This window comes from Schistocerca gregaria, chromosome 1 (assembly GCF_023897955.1).
Source record: "Schistocerca gregaria isolate iqSchGreg1 chromosome 1, iqSchGreg1.2, whole genome shotgun sequence".
NCBI lineage: Eukaryota > Metazoa > Arthropoda > Insecta > Orthoptera > Acrididae > Schistocerca > Schistocerca gregaria.
The window spans coordinates 1,105,167,417-1,105,180,814 of NC_064920.1; the positions used below are offsets into that span (position 1 = coordinate 1,105,167,417).

Here is a 13,398-nt window from a genome sequence, read left to right on the forward strand (position 1 = left end):
ATCTTATATCCTCCTTTCAAGATGCTATCCATTCCGTTCAACTGCTCTTCCAAGTCCTTTGCTGTCTCTGACAGAATTACAATGTCATCGGCGAACCTCAAAGTTTTTATTTCTTCTCCATAGATTTTAATACCTACTCCGAATTTTTTTGTTTCCTTTACTACTTGCTCAATATACAGACTGAACAACATCGGGGAGAGGCTACAACCCTGCCTCACTCCCCAATCACTGCTTCCCTTTCATGTCCCTCGACTCTTATAACTGCCGTCTGGTTTCCGTACAAATTGTAAATAGCCTTTCGCTCCCTGTATTTTACGCCTGCCACCTTCATAATTTGAAAGAGAGTATTCCAGTCAACATTGTCAAAAGCTTTCTTTAAGTCTGCAAATGCTAGAAACGTAGGTTTGCTTTCCTTAAACTATCTTATGAGTCGTAGGGTCAGTATTGCTTCATGTGTTCCAATATTTGTGCGGAATCCAAACTTATCTTCCCCGAGGTCGGCTCCTACCAGTTTTCCATTTGTCTATATAGAATTCGCGTTTGTATTTTGCAGCTGTGACTTATTAAACTGATAGTTCGGTAATTTTCACATCTGTCAACACCTACTTTCTTTGGGTTTGGAATTATTATATTCTTCTTAAAGCCTGAGGGTATTTCGTCTGTCTCATACATCTTGCTCACCAGATGGTAGAGTTTTGTCAGGACTGGCTATCCCAAGGCTGTCAGTTGTTCTAATGGAATGTTGTCTACTCCTGAGGCCTTGTTTTACTTAGGTCTTTCAGTGCTCTGTCAAACTGTTCACGCAGTATCATATCTACATCTACATCTACATCTACATGACTACTCTGCAATTCACATTTAAGTGCTTGGCAGAGGGTTCATCGAACCACAATCATACTATCTCTCTACTATTCCACTCCCGAACAGCGAGCGGGAAAAACGAACACCTAAACCTTTCTGTTCGAGCTCTGATTTCTCTTATTTTATTTTGATGATCATTCCTACCTATGTAGGTTGGGCTCAACAAAATATTTTCGCATTCGGAAGAGAAAGTTGGTGACTGAAATTTCGTAAAAAGGTCTCGCCGCGACGAAAAACGTCTATGCTGTAATGACTTCCATCCCAACTCGTGTATCATATCTGCCACACTCTCTCGCCTATAACGCGATAATACAAAACGAGCTGCCCTTCTTTGCACCCTCTCGATGTCCTCCGTCAATCCCACCTGGTAAGGATCCCACACCGCGCAGCAATATTCTAACAGAGGACGAACGAGTGTAGTGTAAGCTGTCTCTTTAGTGGACTTGTTGCATCTGCTAAGTGTCCTGCCAATGAAACGCAACCTTTGGCTCGCCTTCCCGACAATATTATCTATGTGGTCCTTCCAACTGAAGTTGTTAGTAATTTTAACACCCAGGTACTTAGTTGAATTGACAGCCATTTCATCTTCATCTACATCCTCTTTTATTTCCATAATATTGTCCTCAAGTGCATCGCCCTTGTATAGACCCTCTATATATTCCTTCCACCTTTCTGCTTTCCCTTCTTTGCTTAGAACTGGTTTTCCATCTGAGCTCTTGATATTCATACAAGTGGTTCTCTTTTCTCCAACGATCTCTTTAATTTTCCTGCAGGCAGTTTCTATCTTATCCCTAGTGAGATGACCCTCTACATCCTTACATTTGTTCTCTAGCCATCTCTGCTTAGCTATTTGCACTTCCTGTCGATCTCATTTTTTAAATGTTTGTATTCCTTTTTGCCTGTTTCATTTATTGCATTTTTATATTTTCTCCTTTCATCAATTGAATTCAATATTTCTTCTTTTACCCAAGGGTTTCTACTAGCCCACGTCTTTTTACCTATTAGATCCTCTGCTGCCTTCACTATTTCATCCCTCAAAGCTACCCATTCTTCTTCTACTGTGTTTCTTCCCCCATTCCTGTCAATTGTTCCCTTATGCTCTCCCTGAAACCTTGTACAACCTCTGGTTTATTCAGTTTATCCAGGTCCCATTTTCTTAAATTGTCACCTTTTTGCAGTTTCTTCAGTTTTAATCTCAGTTCATAACCAATAGATTGTGGTCAGAGTCCACATTTGCCCCTGGAAATGTCTTACAATTTAAAACCTGGTTCCTAAATATCTGTCTTACCATTATATAATCTATCTGATTCCTTTTAGTATCAGATATATGTACAGTATTTAACAATCATTTTCTGAGCATTGCTGGTGAATGAAATAAAAACGTAGTTTCTATGGGGAGTCATGTAACTCTCTTGGAAAATGCCTTTCCGAGGTTGATGACTGAAATACTCTTCTGTGATACTGAGTAGGGGGAGACTGAGCCAATAATTAAATCATTGAAGGCTAAGGACTCTCACGTGTATGATGGAGTACCTAGCAGAATATTGTTCTACCGTGTTGCATCTGTTAGCCCTGTATTAAGCTGTATTTTTAATTTTTCCTTTAACAGCAGTCAGTTTCCTGAACGATTAAAGTACTCAATAGGAAATCCGCTTTATAAAACCGAAGAAAGAGATAATGTAGACAGTTTTAGAGCTATTTCTATGCCATCAGTGTGTGGTACGTTATTGAAAAGGCTTGTATGTAAGGGTAATTGATCATTTTATACCACATAATTTGCTATCAAATGTACAGTTCGGCTTTAGAAGTAGTTTAACAAATATAACACTATATCCTCTTTTCTCTGTGAAGTACTGGTAAAATTAAACTTCTACATCTACGTGATTACTCTGCTATTCACAGTAAAGTGCCTGGCAGAGTGTTCAATGAACCACCTTCAAGCTGTCTCTCTGCCGTTCCACTCTCGAAAGGTTTCGAACGCTAGGCACCTTTTCTGTTTTAACTAAGGCGTTTGATTATGTTGATCACAAAAACAGTAAAATGGGGATAAAAAGCTAAAAGCTGTACACAAAAAACGATTAAAAGAACCACAAGGCGAAATATGGCCAGACCATACAAGTTGCGATGGGCGACGTAACACACAACAGTCATAACAATCTATTACTGTACTGTTTATAAACCACTACATTCAAGTAATAGAGAACGTTACCAGATACAGTAAAATACTAGTGACATCGGGCTTATGAGACACAGGCTCCAGTGATACAGTTAAAGAATGAGTAAGCCTTGTATGTATCATTTATGCCAAAGACATTTCGACATTCCACTTTAGTGATTTGGAGGAGTACATGCTCGAAGTTGTACTAGATATCTCATAGAGTGCAGCACTGACAAAAGTTTTTCGGATAATATTTTTAAAAAGCAGTTTCACTAACTCGACGTAATTAACAGGGTACAAATAGACATTCATGTAACACAGAGTAAATACGCATTCTTGCACCTGTTATTGTCAACAATGTCCGTACCTTCATTGCACGAAGAACACATGGCAAATGTATGTTCCGTTGCAGGTGGCTCAGTGCAGCGGAGGATGTCGGTACTACAAGGTCGCATAGTCAACGGCGTCGAAGCCGCACCTGGGGAGTTCCCTCACCAGGTGAGTACTAACTAACCGTTGGGTAGAAAAGTATTCATTCCTCAAAAATGTGTAATCAGAATAATTGCTGGAGCCCACCCACGGTCATCCTGCAGACATCTATTTAAGGATCTAGGGATCCTCACAGTAACCTCACAGTATACATATTCACTTATGAAATTTGTTGTTAATAATCCAACCCAGTTCAAAAGTAATAGCAGTGTGCATAGCTATAACACCAGGAGCAAGGATGATCTTCACTATGCAGGGTTAAATCTGACTTTGGCACAGAATGGGGTAAATTATGCTGCCACAAAAGTCTTTGGTCACCTACCACACAGCATTAAAAGCCTGACAGATAGTCAACCAACATTTAAAAATAAATTAAAAGAATTTCTAGATGACAACTCCTTCCACTCATTGGCTGAATTTTTAGATATAAATTAAGGGAGGGAAAAAAACTAACTTTAACATTAGTGTCATTCAATATTTTGTGTAATGTAATATCGTGTACAGACATCTTTCATTAACCTGACACGTTCCACATCATTACGAAGTGTCATATTCATGATCCATGGAACAAGTATTAATCTAATCTAATCTAATCTCTAAAGAAGCTGACCAAATGCCTGACTAGGTAATTTAAAAGCGCTAAAAACAGGAAATTTATATGGCGCAGATTGGGTTCCTTCTTGCTAGTTACTTCTCTACAGTGCAACTTCCCAGTAACAATCTGATTTTGTCCATCATAAATGATTTCTTTGAAAGCCTGCGACTGCGAAAACACTTGGTTTGTCTATAAATAACTTTTCTGCTATCACGAAAATCGTGACTGGTAACAGAAAAGTCATTTATAAACATCCCCAGTAACACTCCCATCCATTGGTGAATCTCTCCGTTATTCAGAAAGGAGTAAGAAAATTTCTCAGTTACCTGTAGGTATACATCCCGTACAGCAAAACTCTTTGGAACTTCAATATTGGTGGCAATGTTGGTACGCTCTGTGGATTGCAACCCAATGTTTGTAGTAAAATAACCAGAAACCACTAGTAAAGTCAGATGTACAAAACAGTAGAACGCTGGTGAGCGAGAATTCAAGTGAGCAGAAATTTTTCCCTGCTTGTAGAGCTTCCTCACATATAGCCATTTAAAGAGAACTTCTGTTATTTTCAGAGGTTTTTTTCTTAATGTAGGTCTAGTAGCAATGTATCTCATGGGAACGTTTAGGAACAGACGAAATATGGAAAGAATGTGGAATGAATTAAGAAACTGTGTCAAATGATGCACTCTTACGCTGTTCAGCGCACGTCAGAATCTGATGGAGCTAAGGCATGTAGAAGTACTGACGACGATCCGTCCATCGGATGGAGATGTTAGGTACAGGAACGCTGTTAGTATTATTCGAGAGGTGTAGGCTATGAAGCAGAACCGGGTTTAAGCCTCGCCCTTCTTTCCTTTCCATAATTAGAACTCATTTAAGCAACATGTCACAGGGGCGCCCCACAGTGAGGCGAACCACACTGAAGCAAGCCTTATTCTGAATAACAGGTCGGTGGAAGACCTACCTCAGGAGCTACAGTTTCAGAGCGCTTGGGAGAACATTTGCCAGCTATAGAACGGAGTGTTCTGCGATTACTTATAATACCAGAGACAGGGATTTTTGTGAGAGTGTTCTGAGTACTTCTTCGAAAATTGCTTCGAGCAGCTAGAGAACTAGTTCGCGAAGACAAGTTTTTGAATCGTTTAACGTGGGGAAGGACATTAGAGATTGGAAGGCAGTGATTGTATCAATGACTACAGGCATTATAAAGATAAGCTTAGCAAGGGCAATAATTGCACAGTATTTGGACGTCCTACATGAGATATTCAGCCAAGCGGTTGTAGGTGCTTCAGTCCAGAACGGCGTTGCAGTTACGGTCACAGGTTCGAATCCTGCCTCGGGCATGGATGTGTGTGATGTCCTTAGGTTACTTAGGTGTAAGTCTAGGGAACTAATGACCTCAGATGTGAAGTCCCATAATGCTTAGAGCCATTTGAACCATTTTGAGATATTCATGTGCGAGAACGATGATGTGGAGAAAAACTAGATTAAATTCGACAGAATTGTACAATGCGCCTTCGCCCAGTATGTGCTGAGCAAGCGTGTGATGGATAGGAAAGATCTGTAGAGACTCATTTGCCATAGTTTCATCACAGATAGACCAGTTGACGAAAAGAAGCTGAACGAAGACAAAATGAGCGCAAGGACAGCAATGGAAGAAGCATTCAATGAAATATAATAGAAAATTTTGCTGACAAATCTGCAAAAACGTCTAGGCGGATTAAAACTGTGTGCCGTGCCAAGGCTCGAACTCGGGACCTTTGGCTCAGACGGTAGAGCACTTGCCCGCGAAAGGCAAAGGTCCCGAGTTCGAATCTCGGTTCGGTACACAGTTTTAATGTGCCAGGAAGTTTCATACCAGCGCACACTCCGCTGCAGAGTGAAAATCTCCTTCTGGAAACATCCCCTTGGCTGTGGCTAAGCTATGTCTCCGCAGTATCCTATCTTCCAGGAGTGCTAGTTCTTCGAGGTTTGCAGAAGAGCTGCTGTGAAGTTTGGAAGGTGGGAGACGAGGTACTGGCAGAATTGAAGCTCTGAGGATGGTATGTAAGTCGTGCCTGGGTAGCTCAGACGGTAGAGCACTTGCCCGCGAAAGGCAAAGGTCCTGAGTTTAGTCTCGGTCCAGCACACAGTTTTAATCTGCCAGGAAGTTTCATATCAGCGCACACCCCGTTGCAGAGTGAAAATTTCATTCTAGATCTGAAAAAATCGTTCACACTTTTGAGAAGCGTTGTCAGGCAGATGCACATAATTATAGGCCTAAATCGCTGTTGCCACTTTGTAGCAGAATTATGAAACATGTGCTTTACTTCCGTATTATGACATTTTTGGAGAATAAAGATCTATACAAAAATCAACACGTGTTCCATAAGGAGAGATGTTGCGAAACACAGCGTTTTTCCGTCCACGAAATCAATGGTACAGTAGTCATTTGCGCCCAAGTTGACGCCTTGTTTGTTGGCTTCCGGAAAGTATTCTTTGCAGTTCAGCGCTGTTCTATAGTGAACAAAAGACGAGCTTACCGAGAATCGGATAACATTGTGATTCAATTCAGAAATTCCTGCCAGCTATAACCCAACACATTGCTGTTAACGAGGCGAAATCGACGGAAGCAAAGGTACATTCAGGAGTAGGTCCTCGCGCGGAGGTTCATTGGCAACCGTTCCTCCCACGCGGCTTTCGCGAGTGGAACAGGGAAAAGCGAAACTTATGGTTACACAGGAGTTTCCCTCCACCACATACCGTAACGTGGCTTTCTGTAGATGTTCAGCCTTCAAAACTACCTGCACATGAAATCTGCTCAGTGCGAGAACGAAGTGAACATTTGGATTGTGGGACTTTTTTATTTGTTCGATGTCTTTTTTGCTGTTTGTAGCAGCTGGGAGGATGTAATACTTTGTGTTTCAGGTGTCGCTGCGGGCCAAAGGATATCACCAGTGTGGCGCCTCCATCTTGAACGAGAACTGGGTGCTCACCGCAGCCCACTGCGTCGAAGTGTGAGTAGCTACTCGAGTACGTAAAACATACGGATTAGGGCCATATTTCCAGAAAGTATCGCCCACTAGACGCAGTACGTTATTGGCACCACAGCTGGCCAGGGTGGCCGAGCGGTTCTAGGCACTTCAGTCTGGAATCGCGCAACCGCTACTGTCACAGGTTCGATTCCTGCCTCGGGCACGGATGTGTGTGTTGTCCTTACATTAGTTAGGTTTAAGTAGTTCTAATTTCTAGGGGACTGATGACCACAGCTGTTAAGTCCCATGGTGCTCAGAGACTTTTGAACGATTTTTTTGTTGACACCACATTCTCTGTTTTTTCAACATTATTATTTGAAACGCCTGCGCTATCAGGACAGAGCGGGTTAGGTTGTGGAAAGGGGCCAAAATGAGTTCCTGTCAGTTATACTCAACATACACAAACTTTACTTATCAACACACAGTATTACAACAAGGATACAAAACACTTAAAACTTTAATTGACCTCCAGTGATTAACTTTAAATCGGCTGTAGACCACACTCAAAATTGAATTACGAGGTTCTTCTGGAGATTTCACCCAAAAATATTTTATAAATCTTCAATCTAAACAGACTGAAGGCCTTAGGAATTTAATTTAAATGGAACTTGGCTGGAGGCCGCATAAGGAGAGTTACAATCAAAAGGCAGAAGGCCCTATCTTAAAACTTTTCATTCAACAAGGGCAAGACAACAACAATAATTTAAGAGATATTAAAACTCGGCTGAAGGCCGCACATCAGAAAATAATTTAATGGCTTAAGCCCTAGAAAGAAGAGTTTGAATTTTAAAAGGCAGAAGACCATATCTTAAAAAATTTTATACAAAATTCGGCTGAAGGCCCATATAAAAAAAAAACAATCCCATACCTTAAGGGCAAGGCAAGAACATTAACTTAAGAGATATTAATACTCGGCTGAAGGCCACATATCAGCCAAATGCGTTCAATGGCTTAAGGCCTAGAAAAAAGTTTCAATCTAAAAGGCAAAAAGCCTTATCTTAAAACATATCATGCAAAAGGGCAAAACATGAACATGATTTTAAGAAATAATAAAACTCGGCTGAAGGCCGCACATAAAGCAAATAACTAAAAACCAAACAGGGAAATTACTGTATAGCAAACAAGGAAGGGCGCTCAGAAGTTTCCAAGGGTTGGCTTGGGATTGCAACACTAACGTCCATTTAGGTGAGACAGGCATCCTATCCAATGAATTATTAATCTGAAGGCAAACCCAACCGACAGACAGCCGACCGACCAATCAAGCAAATTAGTTCCGCACGGCGCAACCAGCAAAACTACCACAACGACACACAGAATATTGGCGCCCACAACGACCAACAACACCTCAGGTGTCGAACTACACGCAGCACTGGACAGCAACAACACGACGAGGCAAATACACCGCCGGAAATTACGTCAACGACCAGGGCAGGTAACCGGAACGTCCACGGCCACAAGGCAGAAGATACCGCTGGTCAACTTCGATAACAGGGTGTAAATTAAATTAAGTTAAACTCCACAGGAAGACGGCTGGAATCTTAGCCTACTTAAATACACACACTTTGTTTGCGAGGGAACGCCCCAAAGGTACAACTAGAATCAAACGAAGAAATTCCAACAGTTCAGGCTCGATAGTAGGTTAGGTGAGGACTCAACATGCATGTTCAAGATCTGTGGGCGACGGACTTCGTAGCACTCGCAAGCAGCGCCCCACACTCCAACCGAGCGTGCACGCCGCCAGCGGCTCCGCTCGGACTTCGTGCAACGGGGACTTCCTTGCTGCTCCTGGCCAACAGCCCAACCGATCACAAACCGCCAGCCGGTAACTATATCCGCCACACCAAAGACAGTACAGCAGTACTAGTATTGATAAGCGCTGCTGCTGCCACTCACAGAGAGAACAGCAACTTTATCGCGATAATCGCAGGAGATATTAAACCACTGGACTGCGACCGAGGTTTAACCCAAGACAAGCATGACTCGAGCCAGCCACGGCTCAACCCTCCCCCCCCCCCCCCTCAAACTGAATTCCGGAGGGGGGGGGGGGACTCAAACCCTGGACTACGTGAACTTAACTTGACTAAGGTGAACCCGATACTGCTTACCAGAGCAGTTATCCTTTACCAACAGATTCACCAGCCCTAAAATATGCACGATGGTGCAAGGCCACAGAAAACGAGTAGTAAAGTTACTCAGCTTCCCTACACGCACCTGCCTACCGGAGAAATTACGGACACAGGCCTGATCTCCTGGCCTCCCCCTAGAGATTCCTCAATTACGATTGTAACACTCAGCTTGTTTATTATGGGCCCTGAGTATATTACGTCTGGCACGGTCCAGTTTTCCTTGATGACTTGAGGACTAATACGCGGCGGAATTAGATCTTGAATTCCCCACAAGTTCGAAAGAGGGAAATTAACCAGATAGGAAAGGATTAAAGAGGCGGGCGTAGCTCTCAAAGCTTCATGACCGGCAGTATTAAAGGCAAAATTAAACCAAGGAAGACTAGAGTCACATTTACTAGGCGTTTTCTGATGATAAATAATCAACGCGGATTTAAGATTTCGGTTAACTCTCTCCGCAAAGGATCCCTGCATAGTCGTGATATGCGTCCGCAGCTCGTGGTCGTGCGGTGGCGTTCTCGGGTTCGATTCCCGGCGGGGTCAGAGATTTTCTCTGCCTCGTGATGACTGGGTGTTGTGTGATGTTCTTAGGTTAGTTAGGTTTAAGTAGTTCTAAGTTCTAGGGGACTGATGACCATAGCTGTTAAGTCCCATAGTGCTCAGACCCGTTTGAACCATTTTGTAGTCGTGATATGCTTGACACCGTCCTGAAAACAGGACGCCATGAAAGGAGCCGAAAGAAAGGCTGGAGCATTATCACTAAGAAGTTGCTCAGGTGGGCCAAAAACACTGAAAGCATTAGTTAAATGAAATATTGTGGTGGTAGCGGTGAAATTGCGGCTCGGGAGGAGCCAAGTATACTAGCACATATCTATGACCTTTCTTAGTACGAGGCTAAGGTCCTAGGTAATGAATATAGTGTTTGTACATAGGACAGGACTCACGCTCAGAACTCAACAAACCCTGTTGAAGAGCATTCTTGGGTTTGGCTACTTACACAAGCGACATTGGGATACCATCTCTCTCACATCCCTGTCCATGGAGGGCCAGGTTAAATGCTCCATGATTTTTTGGAGAGTCTTATAAGTTCCTAAGTGGCCACCCACCAGCGAATCATGAAAGTAACGAAAGACTGGGCTCACCAAAGCTACTGGCAAACAGATCTTGCTCTCCTTAGCATTCCCAACCCTCTTACAGAGAATACCACTCTTAACAACATACTCATCCAACAGCTCTCCCATCAACAGGCGTTGCTTAATCGGGCCCCAGATAGGATCCTGATCCTGACGCTGGGTGACATCATCGAACAAGAGGGGAATTTCACCCAACACAATACAATTAAGACCGTCTCCCTCTATTTCCCGGTTTCCCTCGCTAGGAGTAGATTCAGCGAACATCCGGCTGAGAACATCCACAAGGATATTTTTAGAGCCTCTCACGTGTTTAACTTCAAATTGAAATGCCGAAATGCTTACCGCCCACCTGGCAATACGGCCAATTTTACGCGGCCTAGCCAACACCCAGCTCAAAGGCTGATTGTCGGTTTCTAGCTGAAAAACCCGATTTTCAAGGTAGAAGCGGTACTTCTCCAATGCGAACAAAACGGCCAACACCTCACAGTCGTAGACGGAGTACTTAAGTTCGGCACCAACTAACCGATAAGACGCGTAAGCCAATGGCTGCCTCTGCCCTTCGAACTCCTGGAGGAGAACAGCTGAAATACCAGCATTAAATGCGTCAGTTTGGACAGCAAACTTTTATGAAAGTATGGTACTCAGAGAGCCGAAGGCAGCCTCCTGGGCGGGTCCCCATTCAAAACGTACGCCCTTCCGGCGCAATTCGTTCAAGGGTGCCGCCAGCTGTGCAAAATTTGGCACAAAACGCCTAAAATAGTTCACCATGCCTATGAACCTAGAAATTCCGCCCTTATCAGCAGGCGGAGGCACAGCCCGTAAGGCCTTGGTTCGCTCTTGGTCGATGCGAATTCTCTGACTCGACACTATGTGACTTAAGAAGGCCACCTGCTTCCTGGCTAACGTCATCTTACTAAGTTTAACAGGTAACCCGGCTCCCTGTAATCTCAGAATAACGTGATGGATATGATCGAAATGGTTCCGAAACGAACGACTATAGATAACTAAGTCGTCCAAATAATGATACACACAGACTAACTTCAAGTCGCCAAGAATATTATCGAGCAAACGAGTTAGAACCGCCGGCCGCACCGGTCGCTAGACCAAAGGGAATTCTATTAAACTGAAACAAATCGAATCAGCAAATGTGGTATCATGTTTACATTCTTCAGCTAATGGAGTTTGATAATAGGCCTGGTTCAAATCAAGAACAGTAAATCAATTAGCGCCGGAAAACCGAGTGAAAGAATTATCCAGATCAGGCAGGGGCACCGATTCGAGGACAACCTTAATGTGCCCGCATCTCGTGGTCGAGCGGTAGCGTTCTCGCTTCCCACGCCCGGGTTCCCGCGTTCGATTCCCGGCGGGGTCAGGGATTTTCTCTGCCTCGTGATGGCTGGTTGTTGTGTAATGTCCTTAGGTTAGTTAGATTTAAGTAGTTCTAAGTTCTAGGGTACTGATGACCATAGCTGTTAAGTCCCATAGTGCTCAGAGCCATTTGAACCAACCGTAATGTTCAAACGACAGTAATCAACCACAGGTCTAAAATCGCGCCCATGGTCCTTAGGAACGAGAAATATGGGGGAAGCACAAGCAGATATAGAAGGCCTAATCACTCCTTGTTCGAGCACTTGCGATATTTTAGCCTTGAGTATCTACACGTTAGTGTGTGAGAGGCGATATGGGGACTGCCTGGCCGGAATATCGCCGGATAGACGTATATGATAACTAAGAACATTAGTAACCCCCAGATTATCACTAAGACGCCGAGGAAAACTGTGTAACAAATCCCGTAATTGAGAAGCCTGATGCAGCGAGAGATGGGTGAGATCATACTCATTAGCCATGGCCTTTTTTTTTAAATCTAATTTTGTTCGTGTTTGTTCGTTGTATCTGCTCGTTGCGGACGTCGCAAGACATCCGTTTCAGTTCGTAGTTGATCCATTAACTCAGTTTTTTTATTACAGAGGGCAGCGAACCCCCTGACCGATGGCCTCAACGTCCAATGCGCCGACATTTCGAAGCTCAATACGTTTAGCGCACTCACAGAAACCAAACTTCTCCACAGGAGCGAACTCAAAGAAAAAAGATGTGCCCAGAATAATCCAAGACTAACCCATTCTTACTGACGAAATCACGCCGCAAAATTAGATCAACCGGCAGTTCCTTAAGCAAAGCTAATGACATAGGCCAGGAAATATCCCCCACCAGTATAGTCCTTCGACCCCACCGGGCAGAGGCAATACTTGGCCATTGGCCACCCGACATCTTTGCACCGGAGAAGGGACCGACCGAAGTTTTGTAAGATGCCCAAATTCCAAAAACCACTGGAAGCTCAATAATGAAAAGGGGCTACCAGATTCCAAGAGAGCACAAATCGGTTCGCCACCTACTCGAGAACAAAGGTAAGCAAGGATGTTGATGAGAGAGCGACAACACGGGTACGTCAGGGTGTAAAGGCTCGATCCCGAGGTCGCTGCCCAGAGCCCGGCGCCATTTATTGGCTCTTGGTGCGCGGGACTGAATGCAAGAGCGCTCCTAATGAGCCGTACTGCAGCACCTGAAACAACGCAGGGGTTCCCTTCTAATGACTTCAGCGGATGTAGAGACTTGGGAACCAGCAGCCACGCCGGCCTTTGTGGCCTAGCGGTTCTAGGCGCTTCAGTCAGGAACCGCGCGACTACTTCGGTCGCAGGTTCGAATCCTGCCTCGGGCATGGATGTGTGTGATGTCCTTAGGTTAGTTAGGTTTAAGTAGTTCTAAGTTCCATGGGACTGATGACCTCGGAAGTTCAGTCCCATAGTGCTCAGAGCCATTTGAACCATTTTGAACCTCTGCCCGTTACCATTTGCCTTTCCATAAGTAAACACCGTGTAGGCAAGCTCTCGATTCGAATAAGGAAACATTGTGTACAACGGTGTATGACATCCACTACAAGGTGATTCAGCAAGGGAAGTGAATCGGTCAAAACATTACCAACTACTACGGCAAGAGAGGGTGCTGGGGCATACCGTATGTGGAACGTTACCAG

The 13,398-nt window shown here is 43.8% G+C and overlaps 1 protein-coding gene across 1 annotated transcript in view; it reads left to right on the forward strand.

Annotated features, from left to right (window-relative positions):
• Positions 1-13,398, forward strand: part of LOC126282825 (trypsin delta-like) — a 53,998-nt gene that overhangs the window by 5,688 nt on the left and 34,912 nt on the right. Inside the window, exons 2-3 of the mRNA XM_049982224.1 lie at positions 3,432-3,517; positions 7,005-7,093. Coding sequence (XP_049838181.1) covers positions 3,432-3,517; positions 7,005-7,093 — 175 coding nt within the window. The remainder of the gene's footprint in view (positions 1-3,431; positions 3,518-7,004; positions 7,094-13,398) is intronic.